The sequence below is a fragment of the Seriola dumerili genome, unplaced genomic scaffold (assembly GCF_002260705.1).
Source record: "Seriola dumerili isolate Sdu_G_001 unplaced genomic scaffold, Sdu_1.0 BDQW01000216.1, whole genome shotgun sequence".
NCBI classification, from domain to species: domain Eukaryota; kingdom Metazoa; phylum Chordata; class Actinopteri; order Carangiformes; family Carangidae; genus Seriola; species Seriola dumerili.
This window is the reverse complement of record NW_019174471.1, coordinates 3,152,392-3,169,649: the sequence shown is the minus strand read 5'-3', so window position 1 is coordinate 3,169,649 and position 17,258 is coordinate 3,152,392. Positions and strand designations below refer to the sequence as shown.

Genomic DNA, 17,258 nt, shown 5'->3' with positions numbered 1-17,258 from the left:
GTCAGAATCTTATATCTGTATAATCTAGAGGCTTTAACAGCAGCCTATACTGGAGCAACCTTACTCAATCATGAGTCTGATCATCAGTTGCGTCTTCCAATGCAGGCCCCCTAGCCCAACGCAGCACAAACGCTACTATTTCCACTCTGTTATATATAAATGAAAACACTCATACATGAATGATCTCCCAATAGCGCTCTTGTGATTACCGTATCTTGCTTCAATTCATCTGTGTGAGGGAGAACAAGCCAAAGAGGTCTACTTCTCGACAAGAGCCAGTGATTTCTGCAATACGCGGAGTTGTTGAAACGCGGAGCGACTTAAATGAATTCCACGTCAGCGTGTGTAGATTATTTACTAATCGGTCCATTCGAGACAAAGCCCAGTGGCAAGTTGTACAGACAGTGTGTACTGCCATTTTGAAAGAGGAAGAAAAGCCAGAGAGAAAGAAAAAAGGTTGGGCAGATAGGATGGCCGTCTGGAGAATAGGGGCTCAGTCAGAGATGTTGAATAAGAGCCTCCACCTGAACGCACCACTGCATCCTAATAACTCCTCAGCCCTCCGGAAAAAAAAAAAAAACACCTTATGCTTTAGCTTTCCTCTCTTTCCTCGGCTTCACTCTTATATCCGAGCAGCTGTGAAGGGCACACACCTGCTGCCATCCATCTGCGTTGTGTGTGTGTGTGTGTGTATTGATGTGAGCCTATTTAAAGAGGTCTTGCTGTTGGTTTCTGGGGTTGATTGCTCTGACCGCCAGTATTGTTCATGTGGATTTGGCTGCCATGGCAATAACTACACATGTACATGTACTATCTGGCCAATCACAGTATTGCAGCACAGCACTCCAGCTTCCTGTTGAGCGGGCTTGTGATCGGACAGTCGTCGGCTCTTATCTGCGGAATATAAATGTGTGGGGAAAGTGGATGGGATAATATGTCACTCTTCAACAACTGCTGCTGATGTGCCCTTAAACAAATCACACGATAATAATAATATAAATAATAATACATTTTATTTATAGGCGCCTTTCAAGACACTCAAGGACACCTTACAACACACAGTAAGAGAAATCAAATAAACAGTAGCAACAGAGAGTAATCCAACAAGGCAAATTATACAAAATAAATTAGAAAGAATAACTGCATAAAATAAGTATGATTACACAGAGTGCTAGTTTGAAGATGTGTGTTCTGATGTGGGATTTGAAGAGAGTCAGTGTTACGGATGTGAGTGAAGTAACTCGGCTGAAGGCTCTAAACCCGATGGTAGTCAGAACGTTACAGTCAGGTTAATGGAAGAGGATGATCTAAGAGTACGGGCAGGTGTGCAGATGTGAAGTAGATCATCATAACTCAAAATGATGGCGGTTCTCAGTGTGGTCAGTAGCAGGGGCGTGGCTGGACGACTGACCCCTCTTTGAAATGTTCAGAAAATGTATTCTTTTCTCCAAGTGTTTGGAAAGAATAACGGTGAATTAAAATCAAAGCTGTTGATTGGCTATATCTTGGAAATCTTTGGTTGCCACTTAAACACTGAACGGTAATTCTTCTATATCATCTTCACCAGGTTTTTCCCGTAGTCAGCATAAAAAAAGAAACTGCCAATTCCTTGATGCCTCTGGTGTTTTTTCCACAAACATTCGTTTTTTCTCACACCTTCTTTTCCCCCCTTCTGTTCGGCTGCCAGCGAGAAGTAAAATACACAAATACTTATTCTTTTTGTTATTTTTTTTTTCATCAGATGCTCTTTGTTAGACACCAGTGGAAATTGTCAGAAAAGTAACTGGAGTGGTTGTTTGATGGATTATTTTCCAGCTGAATTGATCATGCTGGGTGTTAGACACTCGACGGTACTCCTTCACACCTATCTGGCAGCTGAAATGAACCACCTTTGTGTACCATACATGAAGATCTGCAGTGCAGGCCCTGCGACAAAAAGCTACTGCAGTCATTTTCATCAAAAGACCCGCGGATCGTACGGGTAAAGAAGGTCGCATTCTTAACATGTTCCAAATTATCCTTCAAAGGGCTGTTGTTCAAAGGAAGCCGCTGTTGTTTGAGCATCAAATTGCTACCTGGCGTTTTCAAAGTTCTTCACTGTCCCCGCTGTTCCTACACCGGGCTCATGGCGGTGGAAGGGAATTAGCAGCGCTTGGCTAGGCAGTATGGCCAATTGACGATGACAGCCCTGAGATATGTGACATGCTTGCCATCCATTCGCTTTCCTCTCCTGCTCCCCTCATCTTACCCCTCTTTATCTTGTCTCCCGCTTGCTTTCCATTTTCTTGTCATTCACTATCCCTGTTCTTTTTTTTTTCCCAATTTTTGTTCCACTGTTCTCTGTATTCTTTTTCTCTTTGTTTTTCTGTCTTTTCACCAAAGTTAGAGTCAGATACTTCTCACAGACAGTTTAAAGCAACAATGACACTGTAGTTTGGATCAACAACTTTCTTTTTGAAGGCCAACTGATAATAGGATAAAATAGATCTCAAAGAGACCTCTCTCTCTCTTTCTTCACTACCCTCAGGAGCCAGAGGAAGACGACATGGTGTTAACACCTGATGGTACACGAGAGTTCATGACCTTTGAGATACCCCTGAATGACTCAGGCTCCGCAGGCCTGGGAGTCAGCGTCAAGGGCAACCGGTCCAAGGAGAACCATGCCGATTTGGGCATCTTTGTAAAATCCATTATCAATGGAGGGGCTGCTAGCAAGGCAAGTAACTACTCCCACCCACCCACTTATCCTACATATTACCTTGATGGATTTCATTGATTTCATTCATTGTTTTTGTTGTAACTCAAGGACCTGCAGTTAAGTACAAAGATGAGGTGGACCACAATGCTGTAGGGCTGCTGCCCTGAGGAAATACTATACATTAGAGTCAAAGCCAGACTGTTTGTGATTTTCAGATGGTCACTTGATGTGTATGAGTGGCATGACAACCATGCTGGGAATGTTGTCCTTGTTCTGTAACATTTTATTATTCCCTTGAAAAACAGATATTGAATTTGAGTCCAGTGTTTGTGAAAGCCATGGGTTTGGTACATTTTGTCCTCCAAGGTCTGCAAACAGAAAATTACAGCATCATTATCTCATTAAATATGTTCCAGTAAAAAATAAATAGGGAAACAAATTTATGATTTTCAGTATCTGTTGTGATTTCCTTGCGGAAAAAGCTACATGTGATCCCAATCAGTCTCCATTAAGTGTCCTTCTGGAGCAGCTGCAGAATCTACATGTTCGTGTTTAAAACTAATGATGATGGTATTCACAAGCGTTTCACGAGCCGGATGTAATGTCCCAACCATGTTGTTTGTCTGCAGGACGGACGTCTACACATCAATGACCAACTCATTGCAGTCAATGGAGAGTCGTTGCTCGGGAAGACCAACCAGGAAGCCATGGAAACGCTGCGCAAATCCATGTCTGTAGAGGGCAACAAGCGAGGCATGATCCAGCTCATCGTGGCCCGGCGGGTGGCAAAAAACAATGAGGTAGCCTAACAGTTGGAGTCACACTGATGTGTCAGGAACTAATTGGCATCACAAGGAGTCAGATTCAATTTGTCTGCCTTTGTTTCATCTTTTGAATCAGATATTATTAATATTATTCTAATTATGAGCCTCCACAATTCTACGATAGACTGTATATTTCACTTTCCCCATGTGCACACACATACAGTATATAGTAAATATTGTTTACACACGCTCCACAAACACACACGCATGCTTCAATTTAAATTCTGTCGGTGAATAAGTAGAAGACATATTGAATGAAGAAGAGGGATGACTACATTTCAGCCGCACTGAATGATAAATGAGAGCGGCTTTCTTCTACCTTACCACTAGCCGTAATCTGTCCCCCATAGGTTTTGGGAGCTTTGAGATAGCTAGAGGAGGACCTTTATGAAGCGACCACACCACCATGCAAATCTTCAAACAGTCCCATTTCCTGTGCGAGATAGGTGATACGTCTCATATTTCCCCTCATTCTCTGTGTGATTTTCTTTGCCCACGGTGGGCCTTGATATGATATCTAAGAAGCACTTCAGTGAGTTATGATTGACAGGCCTGCGGAATAACACTGTAGGATAGGCAGATAAAGGAATATGTATTGCGCTTAGGTGAATATTTGTCATGAGGAAGTGAAGAATATTGAAAGCGAGGGGATTTCAACTTCATGAAATGTCCATTGTGATACAGAAATAATCCCAGCCTACCTTTCTTTAAGAAAAGAACTGTATTCTTTCACAGTCAAAAAAAAACAAGATGAATACAAACATGATTTAGCTGAATGTGAAATGCTAAGTACGGTGCGACTGTACTTCAGGACTGTGGATTCATGTGTAAATACTTCAGCACACTCGCGCACGTTCAGTCAGCCCTGCAGCCAGAGGTTGTAGATCAGGTTTGATTAGTGTTGCTGTGACTCTAATTGGAGCCCGTGTCCTGTGGCTGTGTGTCAGTTTGGAGTACCACGCTGAGCCCCGTCCTCCCTCCCTGCCCTTCACCCTCCCCGCTAACCCTCACCCTCCGAGCGCTGTCTCTCTCTTCTTAACCACACGTTGTCCCCCCTCTCTGCTCTGTGAGCTTTTTCTTTTTTTTTTTTTCTTCTTGTTTTAATATTAATTTTCACCTCAACTCGCGGTGCTCCATATTTGAAAAGGACATGCGATAAACACAGGTATCACTCATAAATTGCCATTAATTTCAGCATTACTGTTTTAACAGTCAAGGCAGTGTTTTTTTTGTATATTTTTTACAATGGGATTATCATGCTTTAATGCACTGAAACATGAACAAATTTATTCTACAAATAATACAAAAGTCAATATTTAAAAATCAATGAGTCTCATCTGTATATTATCTGATGTAAAGAGAGGAGAGAACAACTGTTATTCTAAAACAGGAAGCCGCTGGTTTAATCAGAAATGTGTTTTAGAAACAAAATGTCCCTCACGACAAATTTCAAATGCATTAACTCAAGAACTGTGCACAACTCCTGTCATCATTCAGTCAAGCTCTTCCTTTTGGTCTTATCATTTTAATTTCATGGCCATTAACCCTCCCTCCCGATTCTTCAGTTTTAGTTCTTTCAGTTTTCAGACAGCAGCACTGCGTGGAAAGAATGCAGCCCCCGTCATTCATGTGACACCACTGTGTTGACAGTGGACATCCCTCCATGGTGCCAACACACAGGGATACAGCAAAAGCAAACAAGAAAGAAAGACGCAACTTTTGCTGCAGTGCAATGCAACATAACGCTCAGAGTTAGATTACCTTGTACCGTGTCTCTACAAAAGATAAAATTATTAAAATTCTTCACTTTTATAGGACTTTAATGCTCCAATTTTATAATATATAATATATGTTGTGGTATATTATAAACCCAGACTCCAACCAGACTTCCTGTGTTTTATTTTGTTGTCTTAGTGTCATTGAAGCAACTCAGTCCAGGTTTTTGCATTTCTTAGACGCAAGGGCCTGTTTTGAGTCTTCACACCTCTCTCTCTTCATTCTGCCTTTATCCCTCCCTACCCATCTCTCCCTGCTCCACCCTCTTCCCCCTCCTACCCCACCTCCAGACTAGGGGAGAGGACACATGTCCCTCCCGGGAAAGCTCAGCCCCAAGGTTCAGTGAGTTCTATCACTTCGGTCCAGTCGCTCTCCTGTCCTCTCTAATCCCTCACCAGCAGGCAGACAGGTAGACAGACTGACACTGAGCAGACAGTTGCGGTCACAGGCAAACGCCTCTTGAGAAACAGTAAAAATACACTTTTTTATTATTATTCCACCATCACTCTGTAGGTGGATGAATGAGAGATGACATTTCTACTACAATTCTGATCCATTTAGAGACAATTTGGGGAGAAATTTTGACAAGTCCGTATATAACCTGACATTTATTCTGACATCAGTTGCTTTGACACAGCATATTCATGACGTTGCCGGGAAAGATTGAGAGTGTGTGAAACAAAAGGAGAAGGGAGATGTAATACTGAATTTTAGATTCCATCCATTAAAGTCCCATTACAGGCAATCACACATTGCTTAAGCTGCAGAGTTTTCAGAAAGCTTAGTGGTTTGAAAAGATTCCATAAAGTCACAAGTGAGAAGTGTAATACACTCGGACTGGAGAAAAGATAAGATTTCTAAATGAAGAATTTAAGGTCAGTTGCATACCTCGAATAAGGAAAGCAGAAGTTAAATGTCGATACAGGCTCCCGGCAGCTACATCTACCCCCCAACCCCCCACACCCCCAAGCCCTCCTCCGTCTCCCCTGCTCTGCTGTGTTGGCCAGGCAGATTTGTGGCAAGCCAGCGCCAGTTTGCCACTGTCACCCAGCCGAATGGGAGTGAGCACTGGAGGCCACCATTGAAATGAATCAGATCCATCACTGTCTGCAGGGGAGAGGAGCCGAGCAGTACAGCCTAATGCATCAGAGGCGAGGACTTAGATGGGTGCAGCATATCCAGGCCACCTCACTCCATGAAAATTGCATTGATTTCATCATCGCTTGGTCCTGTGGGCTAAATGTATGATCATCTTTGTTAGAGCAGAGCAGCGTAATGTTTCTTGGTAGTTTAAGCTTGTTTGGTTTGGTGTGTGTTCGCAAAGCTAAAACTGCACAACAGGCAGGAAGGGAAAGGACCGTGTAATGTATGGATGTGAACAGGAAACACCTTCATGGAAATGTGAAATAAACCATGTGACCACCCAGAGTAGCCCCCTCACAGGCACGCACACACATAAATGCATTGCCTACAAACACACACACACACACACACACACACACACACACACACAAAAACTTCTACACATTCCTCAAGGTCTCTCAGGAGCCCATTTCCTTTCAGCAGCACTTCCAGACAGATCCTCTCAGTGGGCAAAGACAAGTGTTTCACTAGGCTGGTTCATGCTGCTGATTGCCCATGGTTAAGCGCGTGTCTGAGGTGGAGTACCTGGCCTATATTTGCTGCCGTTAAAGCAGTGGCAATAAGTGGCCTTTGCTTTAGGATATAATACGACCTTTGATTAAAGAAAAAAAACACTTCAACTTGATTGAGGATATATTCAAGCCTAATAAAAAAGTCTGCCACACTTCTGATGGGGGATATTTTTAATGTAGCACAAACCCAGAAGGTCTCCCCCCGTGGGCCTGATTCAAAATACGACAAGTGTGGACTCTCACTGCCCTTATCCACGCGGTAAAAGAACTAATCTTAATTTGATGAGGAAGACTCAGCCAGCTCGTGGGATAGCAGTGAGTTGAGGATGCAGCAAGATCTTAAGTCAGAAGAGCTGATGAAGTCCGTTAGATCAGTAGCAAAATGTCTCCAGCTGCTATGGGAAATCCTAACACCGATACCTTTATACTGCATTTGATGTTTAACCTAAAACAAGACAAAGGTAGGCAGAAAAAATTTCATAGCATTTGAATATGCTCAGTACACACACGAGCACAGACACCCACATACACACACTCAGTACCAGAACAATTAATTCCCCCCTCTGTTCCGGTCATGCAGATAGCCCCCGTTTGAAAAACCACCATTCTGCCCCAGATAGTCGGGCGATATGATTGGTCACCGCCAGTTCGTTTGAAGCATTGTAATTGCATTGCTGCTTCAGAGGCTGTGTAATTTCTCCTCTGTATCTGCGTTCTATTAATATATCAGCACATGTGTTTAAGCAATTAAATTTATGGAAAGTCATTTTGGTTCCTCTATTTATTTATTTATTTATTTATTTGGTCACATTTCCTGAATGTCCTCCCTCTTTCATGTTATTAGCGCAGCAGCTGATCCTCAAGTCGCAAACCCAGAGTCCTGTGACTGAACCAAATCTATTTCGGTTGTTTGGTTGTAAGATTTTAATTTCAACTTTCTTATAGTTTTAAAATTTGACATGTATTCATTCTTTTATTAAACCTGACATCTCTGTCGGTGCCACTCATGTTTTATCACCATTTGTTTTGTGACAATGTGACGACACACTCATGCACGTGCTTTTCTGGAAGCGCGGCTGTTGTTTTCCGCCCTATAAATCTTAATGATACAGTAATTACGCATTAGACGGGCGAACCTGCGACAGCAACTTTCCATCGGCTTGAAAGTAATTTCCTCGCAAATGTTGAATGTTGAGCAAAGTGTGGCAGCGAGGTGAGAGGTGGGATGGATAGACAGCAGCCTAAATAAGTGTGGAGTGTGTGACATAAAGACCTAATTATGTTTTTGTTTTGTTTTTTGTTTTTTACAATTGGTAACCCACAATTCTCTGTACTGAGCTCACTTTAGTACCAGAACACTGACAACATCTGTCTCCCATCAGTAACACTTTGTCACTCAAAACACAACACGCAGGTAGCACGATAATATTGATCACTATTATCTTTGCAGTATCTTTTATGTAGCACAAACCAACCCACATATGTCATAGAAATAGTTGTAAACTTAAGTTACAAATGTATTACAATAGTAAATAAACATGCAAAATAGAGTGTAAAAAGTTTTGAAAATGTAAACTCGGTATCGAAAATTGTAGCAATTGTGAAAAAAAAACTTCAGCTGCTCTCATCTGTGCTTGCGGCTAAAACTGACAAATTAGACTTATTTCAATACAAAGGAGATTATAAGAAAACTTCAATAGCAGCTGATGAGTGGGAATGTAAGCTAATCTTATTCTCTTCCTATAATAGACTGGCTTTTACGTCTGAGCTGAGACAACATGCCTCCCCTTCTCTTATCCTGTTTATGAACTTTTGATCAGTGGTGGATGTTTGTGTCTGTCTCTTGCAACAGCCGGAGCAGTTCATGACATTTCGAAGATATTTATCACGCCGGCATCTAAAAGCAGACAGGCTGATGATGATAAGCATGTTTGCGACTGGGTTTCATTTCTCTGATTTGAAATTCATCACACGATGTACGCACACACCTCTCTGTGCATTTTGATGTTATTTATGACAGAGATCTCCTGCAGACATCGACTATTTTTGACAGACTGGCTGTCATATATATATATATATATATGTATTTTTCCTCCTTCCTGACAGTGCCACCGCAGCTTGCCGGTGAAGCTGTGAATTAATCAGAGACACAAAAACACACTTTCACCACAAAAACCTTTCTCATCCTCCCTGTGTGCGTTTGCCAGTGAACTACTTTGCTCGTTCTACACATCTGCAGATTGAGTTGAATTTCTCAGTGTACTATTTTTACGTTGTGGTGCTCCGCCACAGACTTCTCATGATAATTCATGAGCCGGAGCTTCTGCCTAAGGACGTCCAGTGATCCTCCCCATTTGTTTGATTCCATTTATTGAATAAAGATATTTGTAACTTTCACTTTCTTTTTTCCGCTTGGCTCAGCAGAGCTCTCCGTCACGACCACCTCGAGACATAAACGTAAAGCTTTTAAGTAAAGAATTCCCCCGTCTTTTGATCACTTGAAAGACTTTCCAGTCCAGCAGCCCCAATTATGTAAAGAAACCACGGCGAAGTGGCCCGGTGCATTAAGTCACCTGAGAAACATGTCTCTGTTTTCCTGTTTTCTCATTTCCTCAAGCCACTGCGTAGCTCATCCCCACTGGTGTTGTGCTGTTCCTCAACAAATGTACCACAAGTAACGCAGACAGTTACCGCGCTGCTGGGGTTTTGATATACATGACAGCTAATTAACGTCAATGCTTTAAATTGAAGGAATGTGACAGGAATAACAGCATGATGCATAAGAATGACAGGGCAGCATGGAGGGTGAGGTGTGTGTGTGTGTGTGTGTGTGTGGGGGGGGGGGTTTCACCCACATTTTTAGGCTGACATAATGACATGAGTTAATATTACATACAACAGCATGTGGAGTCAAAATGATGCAATTTAATGATGGAGTTTCAGCAAGACGAGTTTAATCTGTGGCCATTTGCTTTGGAACGATGACCAACTATGGATCATAGTTTACCTTACTCTTCTGTTTTACAACTTGGCCATTAGGGAGCGTGGTCAGCTAATGGGCGAGCTAGAACACTGTTTTATTATTGATGAGAAGCAGCAGGGGGTGCAGGAGAATGATCCAAGCTGCAGGGACTTGGTTCCCTGCCTTCACCTCAGCATTGTTGCATCATAGAAGCTCGCAGTCGTAGCAGCTTAGTTAACTCTGTGAAGAGAGTAGATATAACAGCTCATTCTCTATCTAATAGAGCACCCAGGTAGGCTCCTCAGCATGCCAATGGCCCATGTTTGCAATTCGTTCCAACAGCGTTGCTGTTAGTCACCGAGGGAACGTTTATGCAAAGAGACAAAGGGGAAGGAAGTGGCTGGCCCTAACAAAAGACGCTCACTCGGATGAGAGAAGGGCTGATCGATAGAGCCTTGAGAGAGCTATCAATCAGAGCCCCAGCCTAGTAAATTATGGTTTTATTAGTATTGAGCTGACCACTGCTGGGAGAGACCTAAAAACACTGAGATGGCGGCCTGCAGCTCAGGCGCTGACCCCACCCCTTCAACTTAATACGGAGTGATTGAAGTCCAGTTAGATCATGACATGTAGGAACTACAACTCCCCTGTTGTCATTGCAAATAGGAGTGATTCATGGAAAGGGGGTAGAGCAATGCCACAGTGCAGTGCACTCTGGGAAATGCAGTTTGTGGCGAAGCGGTGACTAAATTGAGGAGAGTAGATCGCAGAGCCGCAGAAATGCAATTCCAGTGCTGCCGGGCCCTCATTCCCAGCCGGCTCTCTGAGGACTAACTCATTTAGGAGTGGCAGGGGAAACTCAATAGGACCAATTGAGAGAATAATATATTGAATCTGGTGGTTGAGTGGGCTGCTTGGGCATGGTGGAGGACTGCAGAGGTGAAGTGTGTGCTTCAGTGTCTGAAAACCCAAGTGTTGTTAAACAACATACACATGTGTACGTGAATACACACACACACACATACACACACATATTCCTCTCACTTCACAGCATAGTGTATGCGGGGTTCACTTGTTAGCTGTATATGATACTATTGCACTGTGCTTGAACTTGGCCGGTATGAACAGAGGATTGTCAGAACCAGAAGTAAAGATCCCCGCTGAAGAGATGAAAAGACGATGGAGGAGTATTTGATGTGAGAGAAGGAGCAGGGTTGGGAACAAAGCTAAAAGCGCACTTGATGTCTCGAAAACTCCCTGAAGTTTAAGTAAAACTGAAGCTGTGACTAAAAACCTTGTTAACTGAAAATGAAAGAAAAAAAAAACTAGTTGCTCATTTGAAACAGAATCATTATATAATCCATCTCACTGAATGTTGTAATGTTGTTTCCTCTGTAGCACAAAAGAGCAAGAAGAAAGAGCTCAACGTTTTAATAGCTGTTTAACTAAAGGTAGTGACCCTGCTAGTCAACAATGAGGTAAACATAACCTAATAACAAGTTAGCCATATAATGTTAAGTTAGCATTTTTAGCTAAGTTTTAGTAATGCTACCACCATAACTCTAAGGATGGCAGTGTTGGTCTGTACAGATATTTACGATGAGGTTTAGTTACTTTGGTGATCCTTACTTTTCGTCTAGTGCTACCGGTGGGTCACATTTTTCACTTATCCAATACATTTTTGTTATGTACTGTATATATACATGCTCAAAATCAGCATGTTAGCAATGTTATTGTGAGCACATTAGCATTGGTAATGTCAGCATTAATCTCAAAGCGCTGGTATCCTGAGCGCAGCTTCACAGAGCTGTAGGCAGGTTTGCTGTGGATGGTAACAGATGTGGGGCATTGAAATCTGATCGGGCGTTATTCTCACACATTCTGCTTTTGGTCAGATTTTCTGTCTGTGTGGTGTTCTGGTGAAATTAAAGTTTTGCTCAGAACTCCTAAAACACCTTGGAGTCCACTTCGGGAAGCACTGGCATTAGATGAGACTCTAGGTGGATGTGAGAAGCTAATGAAAGTGGGGGGCTCCAGGCAGCAGAGAGGTGAGTTGTGCCCGTGGCAGGATGCAGCAGCTTAGGGACTGTAATTACAGCATTATAGTGGAGGTTGACTGGATTAGGGCCAGAGCAACAGGCTGAGACCAGGATAGAAGGCCAGGAAATGGCCATGGACTAGACATTATTAGCCTTAGTTGACAGCTTAAGACCAGCTCTGTCAACACACTGCTTCTTCTCCTTCACCAAGCACTCAAGGTCAGAGAGATGCAGCTGCACAGGCAAAAACACATTTGCGCATGAGTCTGCACTTACCACAAATCCATATAAACACACACATGTGCATAAATACAGTTACATATACACTCACCCTCGTGCTACATTCACACATAGACAAATAAAAACATAACCTTAAACACACTGGAATGCTTAGTGAGTCCAGTCACTGAGCAGCTGATCTTGACTGGGCTCTGTGTAAATCACAGTGCTCTGCCCTCTCCCTCTGTCAACAGGATAATCCACTCTGAAAATGACTAGATTAAGACAGATTAAACACATGATGAGGTGATGAGAACTGGGGGTAAGAAAGGACTGAAATCTCACCACTGAAAGACTTAAAGGAACACATCCACTTTTGGACAAATAAGCTCCTTGATCAACTTGCTGTTGCCATTATTCAGGGATTAAATCGGCAGCAGTTTAAACACGGTGATACCATGAGTCAGTTTATTTTTCCCTGATTATTTTGTTGTTTTTTTTCCAGTTGCCACTTTTGCGGCTATTGATGCTGACGCTAACTACCAATTCCTCCTGAGTGTTTCATCACTTTATCTGATGCAAGAAACTGCTCTTGAGCATCAGAAGATTTTACCTTAGAAAATATTGGATAGGACTGAATAACAGGTGACAGCGAAGGTGCTCATTTCACATAAAAATGTCACAGCTTGTCATACAAACGCGCACCAGCCACTAAACATTCACAAGTCAGTGGGGGAGACTTTTCACTCTGCCATATTTGGCATAATGCATTTTACAATATTCTAACTGGCAGCAAATAAAAGGTTAAGGCCTCGGCTATAAATAAATACAGTTTAATGTACACAAATGTGCTATATGCAACCAATAGAAAATATTCAAAACATTTCATTCAGACTATAACCAGAAAACATGAATATTTAACAGAATATCAGCCCAATTTTTCACAAGGAATGTCTAATTACTTTTGGCATTGGCCATTCAAAATGATAGTAATAAACTTAAATAAACATTGTTTTAGATCTTCTTTAATCTCAGGCAGTGACTGTGGTTTTTAATCATCAATAGAATCAATGCATCGTCGAAATCATTGTGCCAACCAACCCCGCTCACAGTTGACCCAATTTTGTGATGAAATTCTGTTACTTAGCTACGATCACTTATCACAGACCTTGCATTACTACATTATAGCTGCACTGTATCGAAATGCAGCCGATTCCTGTCTATTAACTAGAAGTTGTTTTTTTTTTTACTGAAACTGAAATTTTTACCATCACCAAAACAAGTTGTCAGAGGCTTTCAGATGTTTCAACATGGTGAATGAATGCAGCTGATGAAAGCTAACTTTCTGATGTCACGTTTTTTGTTTCTGTGACCTTCAAAGGAACAGAAAAAAAAAGCTCTGTGCCAATCAACCCCTGTTGCCAACCAACTCCCGGTCTCACCTAAACATTGACAGTGTGCTAAAGCATTAGCATGCACACAAGCAGACTTAATTAATACTGGATACACAAAGATTAAATTGCTGCCATTTTGGCTCTGTGTTAAGTGGATTCCAAAGTCTATTTGCCATGGAAGACAATGAATATTTTTTTAAATAAGCCTGTTCACTTCTCAGAGATAGAGGAAGAGAGTGACATTAAGTGTCTCTCTGAGATCTATTCCACTTGACACTCCCTATACATAGTTTTCATATCATTTGGGTCTTAGCAGCCCTCTTTCTGATTCACTATGTCCACACATTTCCCTCCTTGTTAACTGAAAGCTCCCATCTTACTTCCTGTCAGCTCATGACCAGTCTCTGCCAGATCTGAAACGGATTAAAAAGTCCAGAGAGGAGATGTTGAGTGAGAGAGAAGTGAGTTAAATAAATCTTCATTTAGACAATATGAACCTTATTGAGCTCGAATCATCCAGGGACACGCTTTTTATTACAAGGCTGGCAGTGGCCTTGGCTCTGATTGTAATTGCGTTGACCCCCCCCCCTCCCCCATTTCACACACATACTCACACACACACACTCACGCACACACCAATACTGCTTCGTTCCCTCCTCGCCCCTCACTCTTATCAGCACTCTGTCCCGATAAAGTCCTGCGCTCTCAACCTCATTAAACCTCTCATTTATATTAAACAGCCCATAAGTCCCTCTGGCCTGATACGCGTCTCCCAGGACTCAGTACTCCCACGAGGAGGCGGCTTGAAAACACCCACACTGCACCGTGGCCTCAGCTCTCACATCCCCACAATTCTTCTTTTTTCTTATTCCTTCCATTTGTTTACCAGAAACTCTGCACCGTGGTCGTGGGGTGTTTCCTCTTCTTCTTCTTCTTCTCTCCTCGTCTTCCTCCCGCTCTCCTTTCTTCCGGCTGCTGCTGTTGTCTGATCTTTTACTCCCCTCTCTCTTGGCCGGGAGCCAGCAGAGTATTGTGAGACATCAATATTAGCCAGGGCCTCCTGGTTTAAAGCATGCTTGAGGTACAGAGTTGAACTGCGCAAGGCTATCTAGCTGTGAGGGAGTTATCTGTAATAGGTCCTGTACAGGGAGTTCTTCTTCAGTGCATTCCCCTGGCTGCCCACAGGCTGCTATGAAGCATTGTGGGAAATAAGGCCAAGGCTTGAGCTTTATTCTCTAACTCTCTGCACATGGGTTTGAGATTTTAACATTTTTTTTTCCCCCTCCACCTCCTGACTCTTTCTGTGGTTGCTCCATTGTCTCTTTCCTAAAAATATCACATTTGACAGACTATTGGTTTTTGAAGACTGGACACAGTATCTGGACCCAGTGGTCCCAAACGCAAAGACTTAACTGTTAACCATGTCCCCTGTCAAGACTGACACATGCACTGAGTGTACGGTGGGCTCAATAACCAGCAGTGCGGCACATCGACCACATGGCAAATGTCACTGGTCCATTTACTAGGGCTCATTGTTAGAGACAGCTGTCTATCGGCCTATGGGAAATCCATGGAGCTTTATCCAGCTCGCACTATTGAAGGAGCCGTTTCACACTGCTGAACCAGAAAATACCGGCATAAGCTGAGATGGATGCTGAAGCCCCAGTTCTGTGTGTATTGATGGCATCACATTAGGAGCAATAATAATATGCAGACACCATTTCTTCTTTTGTGTGTGAATTTGATTGTGTGTGTATAATTTACAATCTTACAGCAGCACAAAATGACTTTCTTTTGTCCAGTTCAAAATGTTTTCAGCATTTTTTTTTACCTCTAGATTCTGTTTTTTTTTTTGGCTCTTTTTCATGGCAGACACACTTGGGATCATTGATTATTTCAAAGGCACAACACACAAAGCAAGTGTCATCAAAACTGACTGGAACCTGTTATCAGTCTCAGTTTAATTCACAGGGATTTTAATACATAGAACTAACTATATATAAATTATTAATATTCTTGCTGTAAAATGTTTTTCTCGTGAACCAAAACTTTCAGTTTCAATGCAAACATATTTTATATGGTGAAACAATATTTTAAAACTATGAGACATTTCTTGGCACCAATCTCTAAGCCCCCCCCGTGTCTTCTCTTCATCTCTGTGTGGGTCTCTGCAGGAAGCCCCTGGCAGCCCTCCAGTTTTAGAGCATCCCATGAACTCTCTACTGGACAACCACGAGCGCCGGATCTCTCACTCTCTGTATGAAACCATTGAGGGCTTGGACAACATGTCGACACCACGGGCTAACGTGATTGGACGCATTGGTGAGTCAAATATTAAGAGGGTTGTCTCACTCCCTCTCTCAACACCTTTGTGTTTCTTTCCACTGCTACTCGACAAAATGACTCCACAAATTGGATTTTTCTTTGGCCAGTCACTCCAGGGACGTGTGGTTGACCTGCTAACCTCATGCTCACCGGATAGACACTCACCGAGCGCTTTAATAGGAACACCATACTAACACAGTAGGGCCTGCCTTTGTTCTCAGAGCAGCCTCAGCTCTTCGTAGCGTGGATTCCGCAAGATGTAGGAAACTTTCCAGTTCTGCTCGACATGATTGCGTCACCTCATTTGTGCAGCTGCACATTCATCCTGGAGATCTCCTGTTCTACTGCATCCCAAAGGCTGTTGCATTCAGATCCGCTGACGTGTTGTGTATTCTGAAATACCGCTCAAAACATTTGTAGAGAGTAGTTATCTGAGTTAGCGTAGCCTTTCCGTCAGTTTGAAACAGTCCTGGACATTCTCCTCTGACTCTCTCCCATCGACAAGGTGCTTCAGTCCACAGAGCAGCTGCTCACTGGATGCTTCTTGTTTTTGGCACCAAAAGCAAAAACACTCTAGACTGTTGTGTGTGAAAAATCCCAGGAGATCAGAGGTTTCAGAAAAACTCAAACCAGCCCGTCAAAGTCACTGAGATCACATTTTTTTCCCTTCATTCGGATGTTTGATGTGAACCTTAACTGTGTCTCCAGGATTGTATGCATTGCACTTCTGCCACATGGTTGGCTGATTTTGAAAATTGCATGAATGAACAGGTGCACAGGTGTTCCTAATAAAGTGCTTCGTGAGTGTATTTTCCACATGAATTTGCATAATTTGGCATTTGCTGATTAATTCTAACGCCCACCCCTCCCCCCCCTGTGAAGTCCCTCTGCTCCCTCTTTCCCTTACCCAGCCAGCATCACCTTCAAAGCCTCATCCCACCTCATTCGCCCCGCATCCCGAGCCATGCTATTTCCCTATTCAAACCTCTCAGGGATTAACGTCATCCCCAATCCTCCCCACCTTCACTCCACTCCCGACTGGCTTCACTCGGGTCAATTCCCATTCTACCAAGCTGACATCAGCAGGCTAAGATCTCAGCTCTTCAGGTGTATTAGAATTGGCAATTCAATCCTCAGCCGGTCGCTGCTGTCATCTCAACATCGACAGACCTTTCACATATGCATACACGAACAGAGGCTGAAGGTAATTGCATCAGTGTTGGGGGTGGTGGGGTGGGGGTGGGGGGTTGGGGTGGAGGGTTTATTGGGCTGATGAAGCTGTTAGTGGCTGGTATCCACGGCCTTTTTCTCAACACATACACATATTTTGTCTCCATCCTACCTTCTTTTTTTCTTTTCCTCTTTT

General features: G+C 42.8%; 1 protein-coding gene across 1 annotated transcript in view; it reads left to right on the top strand.

The window, feature by feature from the left end:
* The window catches only part of LOC111228205 (partitioning defective 3 homolog), a 368,887-nt gene that overhangs the window by 218,645 nt on the left and 132,984 nt on the right, over positions 1-17,258 (top strand). The window contains exons 13-15 of the mRNA XM_022754021.1: positions 2,528-2,716; positions 3,328-3,501; positions 15,742-15,889. Of these exons, the coding sequence (XP_022609742.1) occupies positions 2,528-2,716; positions 3,328-3,501; positions 15,742-15,889 (511 nt within the window). The remainder of the gene's footprint in view (positions 1-2,527; positions 2,717-3,327; positions 3,502-15,741; positions 15,890-17,258) is intronic.